Source organism: Salvelinus sp. IW2-2015, unplaced genomic scaffold (assembly GCF_002910315.2).
Source record: "Salvelinus sp. IW2-2015 unplaced genomic scaffold, ASM291031v2 Un_scaffold1294, whole genome shotgun sequence".
NCBI classification, from domain to species: domain Eukaryota; kingdom Metazoa; phylum Chordata; class Actinopteri; order Salmoniformes; family Salmonidae; genus Salvelinus; species Salvelinus sp. IW2-2015.
This window is the reverse complement of record NW_019942822.1, coordinates 256,605-281,567: the sequence shown is the minus strand read 5'-3', so window position 1 is coordinate 281,567 and position 24,963 is coordinate 256,605. Positions and strand designations below refer to the sequence as shown.

Here is a 24,963-nt window from a genome sequence, read left to right as displayed (position 1 = left end):
AATTCCTCATTACCTCACCACTGGCTTCGCCAAAGAGTGAGTCAGTCAGTGGCAACACACACACACACACACACACACACACACACACAGATGCAGCATAGCCTTCATGCACCAGTAATATACTAGAACAATCCATTGGCCTACGTGAACATAGTCAGTGATTTCATGCAGTTTCTTAATGTTACAATTTAATAAAATAAAACATTAAATCACAGCTTTCAAAAACGAAAACCAATGCAGGCGAACAGAGCTTCAAAGCTTAACACGTCTGCAGAAGAGTAATTACAAAGACTATCAAACCGTACTTTATAAAAACTATCCGTAGCTCGTGATGTCATGGAACACAGAGCGTGAGAACTAAGTTGTACCTTAGCAACATTACAGAAGAGATGAGACGAACAGAGACAGACTTCACATGTGAGTGAAAAATACAAACACAGCAGCACTCACACATACAGACAGCTTACTGTGTTTAGAGTTGTGCAGCTCCCATGCAGAGGTGGTTTTGCAGGATGTAGGAAGGATGTGGTGTCTGAGAGACAAAAAGGTAAAGCTCTGTTCTACTGTAGCTGCTGCTGCTGTGGAAGTCACAGTAAACTAGTTGGAATAAGAGAGAGAGAGAGAGAGAGAGAGGAGATTCCATCCTCCACTGTCAGCCAACTAGCTACCGCTAGCTGAAGGTAATTTTAATGTCTGGGACCACTGTCAGCCAACTAGCTACCGCTAGCTGAAGGTAATTTTAGTGTCTGGGACCACTGTCAGCCACTGTCCTAGCGAGCTGTACACTTCGTAGCTACTCTTTTCTAAAAGCTGCGAGGGTTTTTCTAAACGAGAGGAAGGAAGGACACCTCGACTGCCCACTTCTTTTTCTGAATGAAGCACAGCAGAGACCTCTCCCTCCCTCCCTCCCTGATAAAAACAAACTGAATGCTAGAAAAACAAGCAAGACACCTGATTAGTGGGGGAAAAGATAATTCCCTAAAGATGAACAAGCCCTCACTGCAACAAGCCCCCGCCGCGAACCGGCAACTAAGCCCCGCCGCAAGAACGCAACAAGCCCCCCGACCGCAGCACACACGCCCGCCGCACCACCGCAAAGCCCCCGCCGCAGCACCGCAAACAAGCCCACGCCGCGACAGCACCCGGCAATAAGCCCACGCCGCAGCACCGCCAAACACAAGCCCACGCCGCAAGCACGCCCACAAGCCACGCCGCAACAGCCTTGCACGCACCGCCCCGACCGCAACAAGCCCCGCCGCAGCATCCGAAACAAAGCCCACGCCCCAGCTACCGCAACAAGCCCACGCCCCAGCACCGCTAACAGCCACGCCCCAGCACCGCACAAGCCACACCCCAGCACCGCAACAAGCCCACGCCCCAGCACCGCAACAGCCCACGCCCCAGCACCGCACAAGCCCGCACCGCAACCAAGCCACGCGACCCAGCACCGCAACAAGCCCACGCCGCAGCACCGCAAGTAAAGCCCACGCCCAAGCACCGCAACAAGCCCCACGCCGCAGCAACCGCATACAATCCACGCCGCCAGCACCGCAACAAGACCACGCCGCAGCACGCAACAAGCCCCGCCCCAGTACCGGGCAACCAGCCAGTACCGCAACAAGCCGCACTGCTGCACGCACTGCAACAAGCCTGCACCGCAAACACGCCCACGCTAATCAAGCACGCAACAAGCCCACGCTGCAGCACTGCAACAAGCCTGCACGCAACACGCCCACGCTACAGACCGCAACAAGCCCACGCCACAGCACTGCAACAAGCCCACGCCACAGCAACGAAACAAGCCCACTAGCCAACAGCACGCCACAAGCCCGCACAACAGCCCAGCAACACGCAACAAGCCACGCCACCAGCACCGCAACAGCCCACGCCCCAAGCACCGCAACAAGCCCACGCCACAGCCCGCATAAGCCCACGCCCCAGCCCCGCAACAAGCCCACGCCGCAGGCACCGCAACAAGCCCACGCCGCAACAAGCCCGCGCCGCAATCAAGCCCCGTCCAGCACCGCACAAGCCCGCGCCGCAACAAGCCCGCCCCAGCACCGCAACAAGCCCGCCCCAGCCACGCAACAAGCCCCACGCCCCAGCACGCAACAAGCCCACGCCCAGCCACCGCAAACAAGCCCACAGCCCAGCACCGCAAAAGCCACTCCCCAGCACCGCAACAAGCCCGCAACCGCAACAAGCCCCTCCCCAGCAGCCAACAGCCCATGCCCGAGCACCGCAACAAGCCACTCCCCAGCACCGCAACAAGCCCCGCCCCAGCACCGCAACAAGCCCACTCCCAGCCACCGCAACAAGCCCACGCCCAGCCCGCACCGCAACAAGCCCACAGCCAGCACGCGCAACAAGCCCACGCCACAGCTCCGCAATAAGCCCACGCCCCACGCACGCAACAAGCCCCGCCGCAAGCACCGGAACAGCCACGGCCGCAGCACCGCAACAAGCCCACGCCCCAGCACCGCACAAGCCCCTCCCCAGCACCGCAACAAGCCCACGCCCCAGCACCGCAACAAGCCCACTCCCCAAGCACCCACGCAACAAGCCCACGCCCCAGCACCGCAACAAGCCCACCCCCAGCACCGCAACAAGCCCGACCGGCAACAGCCCCTCCCCAGCACCGCACAAGCCAACGCCCAGCACCGCAACAAGCCCACTCCCCAGCACCGCAACAGCCCCGCCCAGACCGCAACAAGCCACCCCCAGCACCGCAACAAGCCACGCCCGCACCGCAACAAGCCCCGCCCCAGCACCGCGAACCAAGCCCACCCACAGCACGCAATAAGCCACGCCCCAGCCCGCAACAAGCCCACGCCGCAGCACCGCAACAAGCCACGCCGTAGCAACGCAACAAAGCCCCACGCTCCAGCACCGGCAACAGAGCCCAACGCCCAAGCACCGGCAACAAGCGCCGCCCCAGGCACCGCAACAAGCCGTACCGCAGCAAGCCCACGCCGCCACACCCGAAAGCCCACACCGACCGACAAAGCACTTGCTGCAAACAAGCGCCACGCATCACAGCACCGCAACAAGCCCACGCCAGCACCGCAATAAGCCCACCCCCAGCACCGCAACAAGCCCACTCCCAGCACCGCAAACAGCCACGCCGCACGCACGCAACAAGCCAGCCGCGCCATACAGCCCCCGCCGCAGCACTGCAACAAGCACCGCAACAGCCCACGCTGCACACCAAAAGCCTGCACCGCAACACGCCCACGCACAGCACCTGCAACAAGCCCCACGCCACAGCACCGCAACAAGCCCACGCCACAGCACCCTGAAACAAGCCCACGCCACAGCACCTGAAACAGAGCCCACAGCGCCCCAAGCACCGCAACAAGCCACTCCCCAGCACCGCAACAAGCCCACGCCAAGCACGCAGCAACAAGCCCACGCACAGCACCCAACAAGCCCACGCCACAGCACCGCGCAAGCACTACGCCACAACAGCCCACGCCCAGACGGCACAACAAGGCCCACTGCTACCGCAACCAAGCCAGCACTTGCGCGTCAGTCGTTCCAAAGCCCACTGCCCAGCCTATGGCAACAGCCCACACCACAGCAACGCCAACAACCCCGCAAGCACGCAAAGTCCCCCCAGCCACGCAACAGCCCTACGCTCCGCCCGTCAACAGCACTGCCCGCAAGTCCCACCGCAATCTAACCCACAGTCGCCAGCACGCACAACAGCCCACGCACCAGCACCGCAACACCAGCCACGACCAGCCCAATCAAGCCCCCGCACCCAACCAGCCCGCAATACACAACGCCAACAAGGCACCGCACTGCCCCTCTAGCCACTCGCAACAAAGCCCACGACTCAGCCGCTCAACAGCCAACCGCAACAAGCCCGGCACAACCGCACCGCACAACCCGCGACCGCAACAAGCCCGCCCCAGCACCCAACAACAGCTCCCTCCAGCACCGCAACAACGCCCCACCTGCAACAAGCCCATCGCCCAGCACCGCAACAAGCCCCATCCCCAGCACCGCAACAACCCCCCATGCCCTCACACCCAGCACCGCAACAGCCCCCCCCAGCACCGCAACAAGCCACCCAGCACCGCAACAAGCCCACGCCCCAGCAACCGCAAACAAGCCCACCCCAGCATCCGCAACAAAGCCCACCCACGCACCGCACTAAGACCCACGCCCAGCACCGCAACAAGCCACCCCCAGCACCTACCACAAGGCCCTACCGCAGCATCCCCCAGAGTACCACGACGCCCCACCGCACAGCACCCAAGCCCCCTACAGCCCCGCGAGCACCGCAAAAGCCCACGCCCCAGCACCGCAAGCAAGCCGCATCCCAGCAACGCCGCAACACGACCGCCACGCCCCAGCACCCAACAAGCCCACCCCAGCACCGCAACAAGCCCGCACCGCAACAAGCCCCCTCCGCAGCACCGGCAACTAAGCCACGCCCAGCACCGCAACAAGCCCACTCCCCAGCACCGCACAAGCCCCCGCCCCAGCACCGCGAACAAGCCCACTCCCCAGCACCGCAAACAAGCCCACGCCCCAGCACCGCAACAAGCCCGCCCCAGCACCGCAACAAGCCCACGCCACAGCACCGCAATAAGCCCACGCCCCAGCACCGCAACAAGCCCACGCCGCAGCACCGCAAACAAGCCACGCCGCAAGCACGCAACAAAGCCCACCCCCAGCACCGCAACAAGCCCACGTCCCCAGCACCGCAAACAAGCCCACGCCCTAGACGCACAGCCCACCCAGCACCGCAACAAGCCCACGCCCACGCACCGCAAACAAGCCCACGCCACAGCACCGCAACAATGCCCACGCCCCAGCACCGCTAATAAGCCCACGTTAGCACCTCAAAAGCATCCCCACTGCAAACAAGCCCACTCCCCAGCACCGCAACAAGCCCACGCCGCAAGCACCGCAACAAGCCAGTACCGCAACAAGCCCCCGTCGCAGCACTGCAACAAGCCAGTACCGCAACAAGCCCACGCTGCAGCACTGCAACAAGCCTGCACCGCAAACACGCCCACGCTACAGCACCGCAAACAAGCCCACGCCACAGCACCGCAACAAGCCCAGCGCACAGCACCGAAACAAGCCCACGCCACAGCACCGAAACTAAGCCCACACCCAGCACCGCAACAAGCCCACTCCCCAGCACCGCAACAAGCCCACGCCACAGCACCGCAACAAGCCCACGCTACAGCACCGCAACAAGCCCACGCCACAGCACCGCAACAAGCCCACCCACAAAAAGCCCACGCCACAGCACCACAACAAAGCCCACAGCACCGCAACAAGCCCATTCCCCAGCACCACAACAAGCCCACGCCCCAGCACCACAACAAGCCCACACCACAGCACCGCAACAAGCCCGCAGCACCGCAACAAGCCCACGCCCGAGCACCGCAACAAGCCCACGCTCCAGCACCGCAACACAACCACACGCCAACCCACGCCCCCAGCACAGCCACAAGCCCAGCCCAGCACCGCAACAAGCCAGCACTGCAACAAGCCCACGCCCCAGCACCGCAACAAGCCACGCCCCGCACCCAACGCACGCAACAAGCCCACGCCCCAGTACCGCAACAAGCCCAGTACCCGGCGCAACAAGCCCCCGTCGCGGCACCGCAACAAGCTGCACTGCAACAAGCCAAGCCAGCACTGCAACAAGCCTGCACGCAACAAGCCCACCTGCAGCACTGCAACAAGCCTGCCAACCGCGCACAGAAAGCCTGACGCTGCAGCACTGCAACAAGCCTGCACCGCAACAAGCCCACGCTGCAGCACTGCAACAAGCCCGCACTGCAACAAGCCCACGCTACAACACTGAACAAGCCCACGCACAGCACTGCAACAAGCCCACGCTACAGCACTGCAACAAGCCCACGCTACAGCACTGCAACAAGCCCACGCTACAACACTGCAACAAGCCCACGCTACAAGCACTGCAACAAGCCCACGTCGCGGCACCGCAACAAGCCTGCACTGCAACAAGCCCACGCTGCAGCACTGCAACAAGCCTGCACCGAACAAGCCACGCATGCCAGCCCTGCAACAAGCCTGCGCACCGCAACAAGCCCACGCTGCAGCACTGCAACAAGCCTGCACCGCAACAAGCCCACGCTGCAGCACTGCAACAAGCCCGCACTGCAACAAGCCCACGCTAACAACAACTGCAAACAAGCCCACGGCTACAGCACTGCAACAAGCCCACGCTACAGCACTGCAACAAGCCACGCTACAGCACTGCACACAAGCCCACCTACAACATGCAACAAGCCCACGCTACAGCACTGCAACAAGCCCACGCTACAACACTGCAACAAGCCCACGCCACAGCACGCAACAAGCCCACGCCACAGCACCGCAACAAGCCCACGCCCCAGCACCGCAACAAGCCCACGTCCCAGCACCGCAACAAGCACCAACGCCCAGCAGCACACGCAACAAGCCCACGCCCCAGCACCGCAACAAGCCAGTACCGCAACAAGCCCACGCCCCAGCACCGCAACAAGCCCACGCCCCAGCACCGCAACAAGCCAGTACCGCAACAAGCCCCCGTCGCAGCACTGCAACAAGCCCACGCCCAGTACAGCAACAAGCCCACGCCCCAGCACCGCAACAAGCCAGTACCGCAACAAGCCCACGCCCCAGCACCGCAACAAGCCCACGCCCCAGTACCGCAACAAGCCCACGCCCCAGCACCGCAACAAGCCAGTACCGCAACAAGCCCCGTCGCAGCACTGCAACAAGCCCACGCCCCAGTACCGCAACAAGCCCACGCCCCAGCACCGCAACAAGCCGTACCGCAACAAGCCCACGCCAGCACCGCAACAAGCCCACGCCCCAGTACCGCAACAAGCCTGCACTGCAACAAGCCCACGCTGCAGCACTGCAACAAAGCCTGCACCGCAACAAGCCCACGCTGCAGCACTGCAACAAGCCCGCACTGCAACACTGCAACAAGCCCACCGCTACAGCAATGCAACAAGCCCACGCCCCAGCACCGCAACAAGCCCGCCCACCGCAACCCAGCACCCGCCAACAAGCCCCGCCACCCAGCACCGCCAACAGCCCACGCCACAGCACCGCAACAACCAAGCACCGCAACAAGCCCACACAGCACCGCAACAAAGCCCACGCCCCAGCACCGCAACAAGCCCACGCCCCAGCACCGCAACAACCCACAACCCCAGCACCGCAACAAGCCCACGCCCCAGCACCGCAACAAGCCCACGCCCCAGCACCGCAACAAGCCCACGCCACAGCACCGCAGCAAGCCCACGCCACAGCACGTTCCTTAAGAGTCTATTGACACACCAATCTGCGAAGGAAGGTGGCCGAGCTACAGCAGTGTTTATCAGGCTATAAAACATCCTGAAAATCGGTCTTCTCAACAAAAAAACAATGCTTATTGGTTAACATTAACAGGGGCTTTAAGGAGGGGCTGGCCTGGGAAACCCTGTCATTAGGGAGCCATACAACCATTATGAAACACAGAGTAAAAAAGTAGTTTTAGTGCAGAAAATAGTTCTATGCTTTGCAGGCCAGGGCATAACGTAACCTGAAGATAAGGGTGCGACATGGGCCTAGTTGGCTTTCAACCACCAACTGGGGCTTTTGGTAATGCCTTGAATTGGTCATTGAAGATGGCAGTTCAGGGAATCAAACAAGTTCAACTGTTTGAACTTATGCAGGTAATTGGAGGAATGGAATGTAGACAAACATACTGCGTTGTACTGTCCGTATAGGCTGGCTAGGTCGAGGCCGGGGACACCATGGCAGCAGATGTGTAAGTGTGTTAGCATATAGCAGGGTTTACACTATTGTATTGTCCGTATAGGCTGGCTAGGTCGAGNGAGGCCGGGGACACCATGGCAGCAGATGTGTAAGTGTGTTAGCATATAGCAGGGTTTACACTATTGTATTGTCCGTATAGGCTGGCTAGGTCGAGGCCCGGGGACACCATGGCAGCAGATGTGTAAGTGTGTTAGCGTGTTAGCATATAGCAGGGTTTACACTATTGTACTGTCCATATAGGCTGGCTAGGTCGAGGCCGGGGACACCATGGCAGCAGATGTGTAAGTGTGTTAGCGTGTTAGCATATAGCAGGGTTTACACTATTGTACTGTCCATATAGGCTGGCTAGGTTGAGGCCGGGGACACCATGGCAGCAGATGTGTAAGTGTGTTAGCATATAACAGGGTTTACACTATGGTTTACACACAGTGGGTCTAAATTGACAAACTTCCAATCCCCTTAAAAAAATAACAAAAACGACCAGCAGCCAAATCCAATTCTCTGACATTTAGAAAACTCTCAAAACAAATCTCTGCATTTAGCACTGTTTGTTTGGACCTCTAGTGGCTCATCTGATAGTGACGACTGATCCAGTTCATCTCCCTCAATCCATCATGTCTGGTCTCAGTGAGTGTCTTGCTGCCTTTATGCTCTTCTTCACAGCAGTGACAGTAATGGACGGACACAGCCATGCAATCAACACACACACACAGTGCATTGTTTGTATATCGTTGCATTTTACATGTGACTGTGTTTTGTTACTTCTCATGTTTTGTGTATTTTTTTACATTTTAAATGGGTATCCAACTAAACACCACACGCGCACACAATGTAAGCCTGGACCCAGAACCATGGAACCAGTCACCTCTTCCCTCCAGTTCTGATCAATTATTCACATCTAGCAAGCAGTGGAGGGAAAGACAGCAAGGAGGATAGCGAGGAGAGAGAGAATAGGGGCAGAGTAGGGAGAAAGAGTGATGGGAGAGCAAGAATGCATGAGAAAGAGAGGAGGAGAGAAGCAGCAGCACCTCAGCTCTGTGCTTAGGCAGAGATCTATAAATAGCTCCTCAAATCTCTCCAGAAAAAGCAACTCTGACTGCTACTACTGCCAATACCACTGTTAATACTGCTGCTGCTAATACTGCTGCTGCTGATGCTAATACTGCTGCTGCTGATGCTAATACTGCTAATGCTGCTAATGCTGCTAATGCTGCTAATGCTGCTGCTGCTAATACTGCTAATGCTAATACTGCTAGTACTGCTAATGCTGCCACTAATGCTGCTAATACTGCTGCGAGAAAACAGATACAGAAGCAGATCTCACGTAGACAAACTGATGGAGAGATAGGGAAAGCCTAATTGACTGCCGCCTAATTGACTGCCGTATAAACAGTGAGCTCCAAAAGTATTGGGACAGTAACCATTTTTGTGTTATTTTGGCTCTGTACTCCAGCACTTTGGATTTGAAATGATATAATTACTATGAGGTTGCATGCTAGGAATATGGGACTAAATACTCAACTTTTGACTACTTTAATATACAAATTAATTTGTTCCAATACTTTTGGTCCTCTAAACTGGGGGGGGGGGGYGGGGACGACGACGACTATATACAACATGTCCTGTGATTTCTAAACACCTGACGGTCTGGCTATAACCTCACAGTCATTGCATAATTTCAAATCCAAAGCCTTTCAATGTTCTGTGTCATCAAGTCCGTAAACCCTTCAGTTATAGAAAATAATCATCAAGGGAACAAAACTTAGGAAAACGTAACATTTTCCAATTCAAAATAAAAAAACAGTAAGTCCAACTTGACTAGAGAAATAGCACATTTCCATAAGAGTTTAATGTTGATATACCCAAGACTAGTTAGGCTATTGACACCAGTCCAATAGCTGAGGTGGATGAGAGAGAGAGATTATTCTCTAAAACCACATAGCCCTTCCACAACAACCTGACAGCAGTTTAGAATTAGAGAACTAGGCAGCATCTAGCCAGGCATACGCAGCAGGTAGCCTAGCGGGTAGAGCGTTGGTGTGGGCGAACTGCATCGAGTTGCTGTCAGTTTGAAACTTGTAAAAATGTCCATTTTTGTACACAAAAACAAAGTCGTCTGTGGTTCCAGTAGTTAGCTACACAGCAAAAGAAATAATGAACTACTGAAAATATTACCAAGATTTGAATTTAGTTCAACTACCACCAGTCCAAGTTACTACAAAATGAACACCGAACAAACATTGTATATTTAACAAGTGTTGGTTCCATGTTTCATGAGCTGAAATAAAAGATCCCAGAAATGTTTACTACACGCAAAAAATATATTTTCTCTCATTGTGTACAAATATGTTTACATCCCTGTTAGTGAGCATTTTTCCTTTGCCAAGATAATCCATCCACCTCACAGGTGTGGCATTTCAAGAAACTGATTAAACAGCATGACCATTACACAGGTGCACCTTGTGCTGGGGACAATAAAAGTCCACTCTAAAATGTGCAGTTTGTCACACAACACAATGCCACAGATGTCTCAAGTTGAGGGAGCGTGCAATTAAAATCAAATCAAATTTGATTGGTCACATACACATGTTTAGCAGATGTTAATGCGAGTGCAGCGAAATGCTTGTGCTTCTAGTTCCAACAGTGCAGTAATATCTAACAATTCCCAACAACTACCTTATACACACAAATCTAAAGGGATGGAATAAGAATATGTACATATAAATATATGGATGGCCGAGCGGCATTGGGGCGGCAGCGTAGCCTAATGGTTAGAGCGTTGGCCTAGTAACCGAAAGGTTGCAAGATCGAATCCCCGAGCTGACAAGGTACAAATCTGTCATTCTGCCCCTGAACAAGGCAGTTAACCCACTGTTACTATCATTGAAAATAAGAATTTGTTCTTAAATAGTTAAATAGTTAACGAGTTTAATAAAGGTCAAACAAATATAAAAATAGGCAAGATGCAGTAGATCGTATAAATTACAGTATATACATGTGATATGAGTAATGTAAGATATGTAAACATTAAAAGTGCCATTGTTTAAAGTAACTAGCGATCGGGTCTCAATGTGGGCAGCAGCCTCTCAGAGTTAGTGATTGCTGTTTAGCAGTCTGATGGCCTTGAGATAGAAGCCGTTTCTCAGTCTCTCGGTCCCTGCTTTGATGCACCTGTACTGACCTCGCCTTCTGGACGATAGCGGGGTGAACAGGCAGTGGCTCGGATGGTTGTTGTCCTTGATGATCTTTTTGGCCTTCCTGTGACATCGGGTGCTGTATGTGTCCTGGAGGGCAGGTAGTTTTCCCCCGGTGATGCGTTGTGCAGACCCCACCACCCTCTGGAGAGCCTTACGGTTGAGGGCGGTGCAGTTGCCGTACCAGGCTGTGATGCAGCCCGACAGGATGCTCTCAATTGTGCACCTGTAAAATTGTGTCAGGGTTTTGGGTGATAAGCCACATTTCTTCACCCTCCTGAGGTTCACCACACTGTCTGTGTGGGTGGACCATTTCAGTTTGTATGTGATGTGTTCACCCAGGAACTTAAAACTTTCCACCTTCTCCACTGCTGACCCTTCGATGTGGATAAGGGGGTGCTCCCTCTGCTGTTTCCTGAAGTCCACGATCATCTCCTTTGTTTTATTGCCGTTGAGTGAGAGGTTGTTTTCCTGACACCACACTCCGAGTGCCCTCACCTCCTCCCTGTAGGCTGTCTCGTCGTTGTTGGTGATCAAGCCCACTACTGTTGTGTCGTCTGCAAACTTGATGATTAAGTTGGAGGCGTGCATGGCCACGCAGTAATGGGTGAACAGGGAGTACAGCAGAGACTGAGCACACACCCTTGTGGGGCCCCAGTGTTGAGGGTCAGTGAAGTGGAGATGTTGTTTCCTACCTTCACCACCTAGGGGCAGCCTGTCAGAAAGTCCAGGACCCAATTGCACAGGGAGAGGTTGAGACCCAGGGCCTCCAGCTTGATGATGATCTTGGAGGGTACTATGGTGTTGAATGCTGAGCTGTAGTCAATGAACAGCATTCTTACATAGTAGGTATTCTTTTTGTCCAGATGGGATAGGGCAGTGGGCAGTGTGATGGCGATTGCGTCATCTGTGGACCTGTTGGGGCAGTATGCAAACTGAAGTGGGTCTAGGGTGGCCGGTAAGGTGGAGGTGATATGATCCTTGAATAGCCTCTCAAAGCACTTCATGATGACAGAAGCGAGTGCTACGGGGCAGTAGTCATTTAGTTCAGTTATCTTTGCCTTCTTGGGTACAGGAACAATGTATGCTGGCATGCTGACTGCAGGAATATCCACTAGAGCTGTTGCCAGAGAATTTAATGTTAATTTCTCTACCATAAGATGCCTTCAACGTCGTTATAGAGAAATTGGCAGTATGTCCAACCGGCCTCACAACCACAGACCACGCCAGCCCAGGACCTCCACATCCGGCTAATTCACCTGCAGCCTCGTCTTAGGAGTGTTTCTGTCTGTAATAAAGTCCTTTTGTGGGAAAAACCCATTCTGATTTGCTGGGCCTGGCTCCCCATTGGGTGGGAGGGCATAGGCCCGCCCACTTGACAGCCAGGCCCACCCATGGCTGCACCCCTGCCCAGTCATGTGAAATCCATAGATGAGTGCCTAATTACAGTTCATATCAGCCAATTGAAATAAAGTCAGTAAAATCTTTAAAATTGTTGCATTTACATTTTTTGTTCAGTATAGTTACATTACTAGTTTAATTACATGTAGTTCACTACTCCTCAACACTGAAACCATAAGACAGTAAGTATCCTGTTGCATTGTTGTTGGTGATGTTCACCCAACATCAAAACAATGAGTGAGTGGTAATGTTTGGTTGTTTCGTGCTGCTGTTATTCACAATTCATTGAGAATCGTCTAAAACGCTTCAGATCAAGGCTTTGGTTCAATGTTGTGTAGGTAGAATAGCTGATCTCTCAGTGGTTGGTAGAATATTTGAAACCTCTCGCTTACCGTTAAGAGTGAGTCTTCTCTAGATGAAAGCTTCTTCTTTGACGAGGAGTTGTTTCGAGTCGAAAGGCAGCTAACGTTGCATTGTACACAGACAGGCTAACGTGAGCGTGGGTAGCAGCTGCTGGTGCAGTGCCGAGTTCCCGAATGTTTAAATGGACGGCTCACACTGACAACAATACGCAGAAAGCAAGTTAGCCTTTTCTTCTGTCTGTAGCTGTCAACCAGGTGTCAGCTCACAGCTGCTCATTCAACTAGCTAACGTTAGCTACAACACAATCGATGACACGATCATGGGTTATCATGAGCCCATTGACGAAATGCAGATATGCGGCTTGCTCGCTAACGTTAGCTACCTCTTGTCAACCACCCTCCGAATGGTTTACACGTTACTAATAATGGTAGCTAGCAATAAATAGCGAACTAGAGGGCTAACTAGCTCGATGGCTAACCAAACGCTACTTGGCTCACCGTGAGAGCGACTGTCAAACACTGTCGACTCAAAACAGCGACGCGTGAGACGAGGTACACGAAGCAATGAAGGCCCAACCAAGACAAATCAGAGAGAAAGCATCCAGGGACTAAAATAACTTCTAAAAACAAAATAACGACAACCTTAAGCTTTAAAGAAAATACAAAATAAACAAAAACGCGACACACTTCACCTCCGGCTTCTGCGTGTCAGCACCACTGTTATCGCGCATCTCTGTGCTTTACGTCACCTCACAGTTCTTCAGATTAGTTGCAAAGAAAACAAATAATAATTTGTGTGAATTACTTKAAGATTAAAGTGACGCTCCACAATTTTTTTTAAATAATTTCAGCCAGTAGTTTTGAAAGTGGTACTAATGAGTCATAACGGGTCCCCGGTTTTTGAGTACTATGTCATCCAATTGTGTACTCCTTTTTTGCAATTTGTATAAAATGGTACAATCCAATTCGTACAATATGTTGCAAATTTGTTGTGTTTAAGATCATGGACTGCATTTGAACTCGCTACATTACTTCTACTGTTATTATTCCACTGAAGGCTACTATTCCACTACAACAAAATAGCACTACTTTACTAGTCTATATTTTTCAACACTTTGGGCAGCTGAAGCGCGTCAAACAATTTTTATTTAGGAAAATTACCCTTGCTAGTTGACTTTATAATAATTTAATGGAGTAAAATCATGTATAGTACCACAGTATGAGTCCTAATACCCCTAAAACCTAGATGCAGAACCTGGAAATTGTTTCAATTGTTTGTTTTTTTACTTCATAAAAGGTCTGTGTTTTGTGTAGGCTTACCCTGGGGTGATGTTTTGATAACTGCGCAAATCTCTCGGGACAAGGTAACTTTTATGAATATATTCACCTGTATTTACCCACAAAAGATAACATGCTGATTAGCCGCTAATGTGGCTATCATACAGAACTACACATCCTGTCACAAGCATTGATGAAATCACTCAAGGTCCAGGGTGGGAAAAGTCTCATCGACAAGTAGCAAGTAACCTAGCGAGTAATTATAGCCTTTTTAGTTTCTCGTGTAAATAATTGATAGTGTATTTCTTGTATGCATTCTTGTTTAACATTTTTTTATTTACCCTAGCCTTTGTAGCTAACTAGCTATCTATCTAGGCAAGTCAGAACAAATTCTTATTTACAATGACAGCCTACCAAAAGGCAAAGGCCTCCTGCGGGGATGGAGACTGGGATTAAAATAAATACCGGACAAAACACACATCACGACAAGAGAGACAACACAACGCTACATAAAGAGAGACGTAAGACAACATGACTTGTCATGCACAAAGTAGATGTCCTAACCGACTTGCCAAAACTATAGTTTGTTAACAAGAAATTTGTGGAGTGGTTGAAAAATGAGTTTTAATGACTCCAACCTCAGTGTATGTAAACTTCCGAATTCAACTGTGTGTATATATATATATATTATTTTCAATTTTTTTACACGATTTGTAACCACCACTCTGATAAGCACATGTTCATTTTATAGTTTTTCGACCTCTGTAAGCGAGAGGCATCGCTAGAGTTGTTTGATGAGGTAAGCCCTGTTTACTAGGTGCAAACAAGCTATTTTGGTTAGGTGAAAGATCTGTGGTTAGCGAGATGCTTTTGAAAATTAGATAACCACCAACTGTAATAGCTTATTTGCATGATTATTCAGACCCTTTGCTATGAGCAAAAATGAAATTGAACTCAGGTGCATCCTGTTTCCATTATTCATCCTTAAGATGTTTCTACAAATTGATTGGAGACCACCTGTAGTAAATTCAATTGATTGGACATGATTTGGGAAGTTACACACCTGTCTATATAAGGTCTCACAGTTGACAGTGCATGTCAGTGGAAAAACCAAGCCATGAGGTCGGAGGAATTGTCCGTAGAACTCTGAGACAGGATTGTGTCGAGGTACAGATCTGAGGAAGGGTACCAAAACATTTCTGCAGCATTGAAGGTCCCCAAGAACACAGTGGCCTCCATCATTCTTAAACGGAGGAAGTTTAGAACCACCAAGACTCTTCCTAGAGCTGGCCGCCCGGCCAAACTGAACAATCTATGAAGAAGGGCTCTGGTCAGGGAGGTGACCAAGAAGCCGATGGAGAAGCTCTGACAGAGCTCCAAAGTTCCTATGTGGAGATGGGAGAACCTTCCAGAAGGACAACCATCTCTGCAGCACTCCACCAATCAGGCCTTTATGGTAGAGTGGCAAGACTTCTCAGTAAAAGGCACATGACAGCCCGCTTGGAGTTGGCCAAAAGGCACCTAAAGACTCTCAGACCATGAGAAACAAGATTCTCTGGTCTGATGAAACCAAGACTGAACTATTTGGCCTGAATGCCAAGCGTCACGTCTGGAGGAAACCTGGCACCATCCCTACGGTGAAGCATGGTGGCGGCAGCATCATGCTGTGTGGATGTTTTTCAGACGCAGGGACTGGGAGACTAGTCAGGATCGAGGGAAAGATGAATGGAGCAAAGTACAGATAGATCCTTGATGAAAACCTTCTCCAGAGCGCTCAGGACCTCAGACTGGGGCGAAGGTTCACCTTCCAACAGGACCACAACCATAAGCACACAGCCAAGACAACGCAGGAGTGGCTTCAGAACAAGTCTCTGAATGTCCTTGAGTGGCCCAGGCAGAGCCCGGACTTGAACCCGATTTAACATCTCTGAAGAGACTGGAAAATGGCTGTGCAGCGACACTCCCCATCAAACCTGACAGAGTTTGAGTGGATCTGCAGAGAAGAATGGGAGAAACTCCCCAAATACAGGTGTGCCAAGCTTGTAGCGTCCTACCCAAGAAGTCTCGAGGCTGTAATCGCTGCCAAAGGTGCTTCAACAAAGTACTGAGTAAAGGGTCTGAATACTTATCTAAATGTGATATTTCAGTTTTTTATTTATAATAAATTTGCAAAAATGTCTAAAAATCTGTTTTTGCTTTACCATTATGGGGTTTTGTGTGTAGATTAATGAGCGGGAAAAAAACAATATAATCCATTTTAGAATAAGGCTGTAACATAACAAAATGTGGAAAAAGTCAAGGGGTCTGAATACTTTCTGAATGCACTGTAGCTAGCTAAATATCACATGGTGGGCCAGCTAGTTAGGCACCTTGGTTGGCTAGTTGGATACATTAGCTAGCATTAGCTAGCATCTCAGGGGTGCTAGCGTTAGCTAGCATCTCAGGGGTGTTGTCGGACTTTCCCGAGAGGCGGTGACGTGCTAGCGAATGTGCCTAATGTTAGCGATTAGCACTAACGTTAAATATCCCTGCCCTGGTGGATTAGCTAGCATGTAGTCTGGAGAAAAGTCTGACTATACGAACAATGAGCTAACATACTTTTGTATATAAAGTGTATGTTTTCACCCCTTCAAATTAGTGGATTCGGCTATTTCAGCCACACCCATTGTTGACAGGTGTATAATATCGAGCACACCGCCATGCAATCTCCATAGACAAACATGTGCAGTAGAATAGCTTTACTAAAGAGCTCAGTGTCTTTCAACTCCTAAGCAAAGATTATTTGTCATGTGCGCCGAATACAACAGGTGTAGTGTACCTTACAGTGAAATGCTTACTTACAGGCTCTAACCAACAGTGCAAAAAAGGTAAGTAAAGAAATTAAAAAGACAGTGAAAAATAACAGTAGCGAGGCTATAACAGTAGCGAGTCTACATACAGGCACCGGTTAGTCGGGCTGATTTGAGGTAGTATGTACATGTAGATATGGTTAAAGTGACTATGCATATATGATAAACAGAGAGTAGCAGGCCTCTTTGTCCAAGACTTGGCACTCCGGTACCGCTTGCCATGCAGTAGTAGAGAGAACAGTCTATGACTGGGGTGGCTGGGGTCTTTGACAATTTTTAGGGCCTTCCTCTGACACCGCCTGGTGTAAAGGTCCTGGATGGCAGGCAGCTTAGCCCCAGTGATGTACTGGGCTGTACGCACTACCCTCTGTAGTGCCTTGCGGTCTGAGGTCGGGCAATTGCCATACCAGGCAGTGATGCAACCAGTCAGGATGCTCTCGATGTTGCTTGGCATCGCCATAGGATGCAACCTTTCCAACAAGTCAATTTGTCAAATTCCTGTCCTGCTAAAGGTGCCCCGGTCAACTGTAAGTGCTGTTATTGTGAAGTGGAAACGTCTAGGAGCAACAATGGCTCAGCCGCGAAGTGGTAGGCCACACAAGCTCACAGAATGGGACCGTCGAGTGCTGAAGCGTGTAGCTAAAAATCGTTAAATAAATAAATAAAAATCGTCTACTCTGTTGCAACACTCACTACCGAATACCAAACTGCCTCTAGAAGCAACGTCAGTAAAATAACTGTTCGTCGGGTGCTTCATAAAATGTGTTTCCGGGGCTGAGCAGCAGCACACAAGCCTAAGATCACCGTACGCAACGCCAAGCGTTGGCTGGAGTGGTGTAAAGCTCGCCGACATTGGACTCTGGAGCAGTGGAAACGCGTTCTCTAAAGTGATGAATCGCACTTCCCCATCTGGCAGACAGACGGACGAATCTGGGTTTGGCGGATGCCAGAAGAATGCTACCTGCCCCAATGCATAGTGTCCACTGTAAAGTTTGGTGGAGGAGGAATAATGGTCTGGGGCTGTTTTTCATGATTCGGGCTCCTTAGTTCCAGTGAAGGGAAATCTTAATGCTACAGCATACAATGACATTCTAGACGATTCTGTGCTTCCAACTTTATGGCAACAGTTTGGGGATGGCTCTTTCCTGTCAGCATGACAATGGCCCCGTGCATAAACGAGGTCCATACAGAAATCGTTTGTAGAACTTGATTGGCCTGCACAGAGCCCTGACCTCAACCCCATCCAACACCTTTTGGATGAATTGGAATGCAGACTGCGAGCCAGGCCCTAATCTCCCAACATTAGTGGCTGACCTCACCAATGCTCTTGTGGCTGATTTGAAAGCAAGTCCCCGCAATGTTCCAACATCTAGTGGAAAGCCTTCCCAGAGGAGTGGGGACTCCATACTCCAACTCCATAGTAATGCCCATGATTTTGGAATGAGATGTTCGACGAGCAAGTGTCCTCATACAGTACCAGTCAAAAGTTTGGACACCTACTCATTCAACATTTTTTGTCTTTATTTTTACTATTTTCTACATTGTAGAATAATAGTGAAGACATCAAAACTATGAAATATCACTTATGGAATCATGTCTTAAACAAATCTAAATATATTTTAGATTCTTCAAAGTAGCAACCCTTTGCCTTGATGACAGCTTTGCACACTCTTGGCATTCTCTCAACCAGCTTCATGAGGAATGCTTTTCCAACAGTCTTGAAGGAGTTCCCACATATGCTGAGCACTTTTTGGCTACTTTTCCTTCACTCTGTAGTCCAACTCATCCCAAACCATCTCAGTTGGGTTGAGGTCGGGTGATTGTGGAGGCCAGGTCATCTGATGCAGCACTCCATCACTCTCCTTGGTCAACTAGCCCATACACAGCCTGGAGGCGTGTTTTGGGTCATTGTCCTGACGAAAAACAAATTAGAGTCCCAGATAGGATGGCGTATTGCTGCAGAATGCTGTGGTAGCCATGCTGGTTTAGTGTGTCTTGAATGTTAAATAAATCACAGACAGTGTCACCAGCAAAGCACCATCACACCTCCTCCTCCATGCTTCACGGTGGGAACCACACATGCGGAGATCATCTGTTCACCTACTCTGCGTCTCACAAAGAAACAGCGGTTGGAAACAAAATCTCAGATTTGGACTCATCAGACCAAAGGACAGATTTACACCGGTCTAATGTCCATTGCTCATGTTTCTTGGCCCTTGCAAATCTCTTATTATTATTTGTGTCCTTTTTAGTAGTTTTTTGTTGTTGCAGCAATTCGACCATGAAGGCCTGATTCATGCAGTCTCCTCTGAACAGTTGATGTTGAGATGTGTCTGTTACTTGAACTCTGTGAAGCATTTATTTGGGCTGCAATTTGAGGTGCAGTTAACTCTAATGAACTTATCCTCTGCAGCAGAGGTAGCTCTGTGTCTTCCTTTCCTGTGGCGGTCCTCATGAGAGCCAGTTTCAATATAGCGCTTGATGGTTTTTGCGACTGCACTTGAAGAAACGTTCAAAGTTCTTGAAATGTTCCACATTGACTGATCTTCATGTCTTAAAGTAATGGACTGTCATTCATCTTTGCTTATTTGAGCTGTTCCTGACATAATATGGACTTGGTCTTTTACCAAATAGGGCTATTTTCTTTATACCACCCATACTTTGTCACAACACAACTGATTGGCTCAAACGCATTAAGAAGGAAAGAAATTCCACAAATTAACTTTTAACAAGGCACACCTGTTAACTGAAATGCATTCCAGGTGACTACCTCGTGAAGCTGGTTGAGAGAATGCCAAGCGTGTGCAAAGCTGTCAAGGCAAAGAGTGGCTACTTTGAACAATCTCAAATATATATTTGATTTGTTTAACACTTTTTTTGGCTACTACATGATTTCATGTGTTACTTCATAGTTTTGATGTCTTCACTATTATTCTACATTGTAGAAAACAGTAAAAATAAAGAAAAACCCTGGAATGAGTAGGTGTGTCCAAACTTTTGACTGGTACTCTACTTTTGGTCATGTAGTGTAACTAGCTAGATACACGTTACCTAAATATCCATGCGCTGGTGGGCTGACGTTAGCTAGAATGTCACCACGTGGAAAAGTGTGACTACGTGAACGGTGAGCTAGCATTAATTAACTAGCTGGCTAGCTATTGTAGCTCACACAGGACTTGTTGGCTCAATGTTTCCCATAGAAAACACATGGTTTTGTTCCACGAGTGCATATGTTGCACATGATTTAAACAAATTCCCTGTGAAATCAGTTATACATGTCAGCAGGGATGGAAATTAAGCTAGCCCGAGGCTAATATTTTTCCGACTGGGCTAGTAGAAAATGGGCCAAACTAGCTTGACACAGCAGTAACATTTTGCCTTTACAAACATCAAATACCACAGAATTTAGGACCTGAATGTTACCCGTGCTAGTAGAAATCACGGACTGCTGGCCATTGCCCCAAATCCCTGCATGTCAGTCCCTTTCAGACACCCCCCCCCCCCCCATCACTGTTGATCCTCCTTAGTGACCTCACGGCTTAGGGTTTTAACTTTCCACTTGAGAATTAGAATCAGAAGTACAGTAGTATAGCTCATCGCAATACTTCACCTCATTGGGCAAATAGTACCCTAGACTGTCCTGTCAGGGGATTGGACCGGAAACCCAGTGACAACACTCGGATCTGCAGTTACCATTTTCATGATGGGAAAGAGAAATGGCCCTGTATTTACCAGACAAGGTGTCTCATCCACCATGGCAGAAGAGGAAGATCCAGACTGTTAATTTCGGAGGAAATAACAAACAATGGGGCATGAGGATTGGGAGATGAGGGACAACTTGTCACATTGTCCAAGGTGGGTCTGTGTTATGATAAACAATGCATTTTCTGTCCAGATAAAGATGGTGATACAGCATTGAAAAAGACTCACCACTGACCAAATGTCTCTTTGTTTTCCAGTCCCAACAGGAGAGGTTCCCTCAGACCATCCGGTGCATAGACATCCTGTTCCAGTGTGATCCGAGAGCGAGCGTCCAGTTTTAGAGACTACAGCAGATCGAGCCTGTGGACGGACAGGTCAGTAACTCATCAAATATGATACAATATTATGTAAAACATTGAATTTGTAGATGCATCGAAATCTTTACTTTTTGTCTCCTTTTCCCCATTAGACATGAGGCGTGACATGCGGAACATCAGGCTCCACCCACGAGAAGCATGATCAATGTCACCCTCAGCAAGGTGATCTGCTGGAAGTGATGTACTCTCTCACTCTGGGGGTAAGACATCATTTAAACATCACAGATATAAATTCCCACTGTGTCCATTATAAAAATGCTATGTGAATTGTGTTGTACTACTAAATGAAACTGAGGAGATGCACTCAGACCAGCCTTTGTGATTGAATTAACGTTAACTACATTACTTTAGTTGGCTGCTTTGAGCAAAACTTTAATGTAATATAACCTCTTCTAGGAGCTTTGCTTGTGTATAATCTTTATTCATTGTTCACTTGTTTTTCAACAATGTCAGGTACAGGCAGGGACGACTGGGGCCTTCAGCAAGTAAGACACGGGGTACGAAATAATTTGAACATCACAGATATAAATTCCCACTGTGCCCATGATAAAGTTAACTACATTACTTTAGTTGGCTGCTTTGAGCAAAACTTCTAGGAGCCTTGTGTGTGAACTATGTGGAATATCTTTGGACCATTGTCTTCCCTGAAAACGGGTACTGACAGCAGGAGCAATATGTGTCTGTCAGAGGTTGTTACGCTGGATGGGGACGGATGCTTTGGTGGTCTAAACAATGAAGAAGCAGGTGTCGCTTCCAGGGATGTGGAGCTGACCTTTGACCTGGTGCCTGTAAGGATGGTCTTTACAGAGGCGGTAAGATCCTCCCTCCTTGATATAGAAATAATTTCAACTTCACTGCCTCCTCAACGGTAAGATCCCTTGCATCATAGGGATCTACCATACCTACCAGACCATCCAATGAGGCACCCAGGATCCCAGACCTCGTGACCCAAAGCCCTGACTCCTGCACATCCATCCCTGTAGCCATTTTGAATGCCTTGATGCCCTCCTTTTTGTTATCTCTGCCCCACTTTACAGACATCACACCCATCCAATGACTGTGATCTGAGGACCCATTTTAGCAGCGACGGAGTAACGCGCTTGGATCTAACTGCTCCGTAATTGCTGGCCGTCAACCTCCCTCTCCTCATGGTGTGCCATGTTGGGGTTGCTGTGCTGTCCAACTGACAGCGCCATGCCAACCAGGATGCCTGCATGCCGCAGGTGCCTTTGTTATTATTTTTTTAACAATGTCTGGTACAGACTGGGATGACAGGGAGGGTAGCGGTTGTTCTGGCTCAGGTTCAAGGAGCCATGCCATTCCACTGAACCTGCCCCGGAGACGGTTCCTTAGCCACTGAAGATCGTGCTCTGTGGGCTTTCGGGACAGAGGGTTGTAGTCTTCGGCCAGGTACAGATCCCCCACTGAGTGCAACTGGTTGGGCCACTGCTGGCTTCCTCCACTGGCATTCCACATCAGTACGGCCGATATTGTGAACCGTTAAAATAGGCTGCATGGCTACACTGGTGATCTACATGGGGTCATTCTCATGTGGTAGAGAGAATTCTCCTATTTCTCCTATTTACTTAACTTTCCATTGCAGAATATATTCCTCACCTTTTCTGGTCGCGACGGGTTCATATTCCCGAAGGAGCCGTTCAACAAATTACCATGTACATCTCTCATTTAATTGGACCAAGTAGGCTACGAAATAGATCAATTATATGTATTTGAAGTTTTGCAATATCATAGGCAGCGCGGTATATAATATCGGTATACAGTCACATTTAACAGCAGATCTTTTATATTGAAGTCGCCTATGTACTGTATCAAGTTAGTTTCTAGTTTTTATTGTCGCGTGCACAAGTACAGTGAAATGCCTTTTTCTTGCTCGCTCATTCCCGGCAATCCAGCCTGGGAGACGCACAATTGGCCCAGCGTCGTCCGGGTTTGGCCGATATAGGCCTTCATTGTAAATAAGAATTTGTTCTTGACTGACTTGCCTAGTTAAATAAAGGTTAAAAAATGTAAACAATTTAGCAATGGACATCAGTAGTACTGTAAAGACATATATACAAAGTCAACTAGAAGAGAAATAAAATTAAAATAAAACTGTGACTACTGTAAGTACTGTAATTGAAAAAACAATGTGCCCTATAACATTTCAGAATTCGTGGGCCATCATCATATTTAGGTTGGGGTAAAAGTTGATATAAAACTTTCTACTAACTTTCTGCTTAAATAAAGGTGAAATATATATTTTTAAACTGACACAACAATTTGCCTTGATTCTGTCGTTCAGAAACTGACAGTCATTTTCCAAATACAGTGTAAACTACTGCAAAGATTAAAACATTCTGTCAACAACGTAAATAGACAAGTCATTTATGTAAAATTGTTTAAATCAAATAAAATTGTATTGGTCACATACACATATTTAGCAGGTGTTATTAGCCACCATAATCCTGGCTGCTGACTCTGTGACCTAGCCACCATAATCCTGGCTGCTGACTCTGTGACCTAGCCACCATAATCCTGGCTGCTGACTCTGTGACCTAGCCACCATAATCCTGTGCTGCTGACTCTGTGACCTAGCCCACCATAATCCTGGCCTGCTGACTCTGTGACCTAGCCACCATAATCCTGGCTGCTGACTCTGTGACCTAGCCACCATTATCCTGGCTGCTGACTCTGTGACCTAGCCACCATAATCCTGGCTGCTGACTCTGTGACCTAGCCACCATAATCCTGGCTGCTGACTCTGTGACCTAGCCACCATAATCCTGGCTGCTGACTCTGTGACCTAGCCACCATAATCCTGGCTGCTGACTCTGACCTAGCCACCATAATCCTGGCTGCTGACTCTGTGACCTAGCCACCATTATCCTGGCTGCGACTCTGTGACCTAGCACCATAATCCTGGCTGCTGACTCTGTGACCTAGCCACATAATCCTAGCTGCTGACTCTGTGACCTAGCCACCATAATCCTGGCTGCTGACTCTGTGACCTAGCCAACATTAATCCTGGCTGCTGACTCTTGACCTAGCCACCATAATCCTGGCTGCTGACTCTGTGACCTAGCCACCATAATCCTGGCTGCTGACTCTGTGACCTAGCCACCATAATCCTGGCTGCTGACTCTGTGACCTAGCCACCATAATCCTGGCTGCTGACTCTGTGACCTAGCCACCATCATCCTGGCTTCTGACTCTGTGACTAGCACCATAATCCTGGTGCCTGATCTGTGACCTAGCCACCATATCCTGGCTGCTGACTCGTGTGAACCTTAGCCCACCATATCCTGGCTGCTGACTCTGTGACCTAGCCACCATAATCCTGGCTGCTGACTCTGTGACCTAGCCACCATAATCCTGGCTTCTGACTCTGTGACCTAGCCACCATAATCCTGGCTGCTGACTCTGTGACCGCTCCACTTTTTCTCCTGGTTGGCTGTCTCCTGTGCCACGCCGTTGTTGTCACTCTTGCCCTGCTGGACTCCCTAGTGTTTACCGTACTACATGTCCTGTCTAGTGTATTGTATCCTATGTATTTCCCCTCTCTGCTGAGTTTGTGGGCCTACTGGATGCTCTCATATGTGTATATATATACTGTATTCTACTGTATCTTAGTCTATGTCGCTCTGACATTATTCTCAAGTTGCTCGTCCAGATATTTATATATCCTTTACTTAGATTTGTGTATATTTAGGTATTTGCTGTGAAATTGTTAGATATTACTTGTTAGATATTGCTGCACTGTAGGAACTAGAAGCACAAGCATTTCGCTACACCTGCAGTAACATCTGCTCAACACGTGCGTGTGACCAATAACATTTGATTTGATACTGTAACATGAGTGATTGTGTCCCTCATTTGTTTTCGTTATGTGAATCTCTGTATTATACTTTTCCCCTGTGTTCCTTATTGAAAATCAAATAAACAAATGTTTTTTTTGTAATATAATTTATTTGTTGACAATCAGTGTCTTACATAAACC

At 49.3% G+C, this 24,963-nt stretch overlaps 1 protein-coding gene across 1 annotated transcript; it reads left to right on the top strand.

Annotated features, from left to right (window-relative positions):
- The first annotated feature begins 984 nt into the window (after positions 1 to 984).
- LOC112070326 (mucin-5AC-like) lies at positions 985 to 7,307 on the top strand. The gene is made up of 7 exons (XM_070438918.1): positions 985 to 1,145; positions 1,221 to 2,618; positions 2,683 to 2,796; positions 2,888 to 3,271; positions 3,330 to 5,666; positions 5,748 to 6,852; positions 6,984 to 7,307. Exons 1-7 carry the CDS (start codon positions 985 to 987, stop codon positions 7,305 to 7,307), a joined length of 5,823 nt encoding a protein of 1,940 aa, XP_070295019.1.
- The last annotated feature ends 17,656 nt before the right edge of the window (positions 7,308 to 24,963 follow it).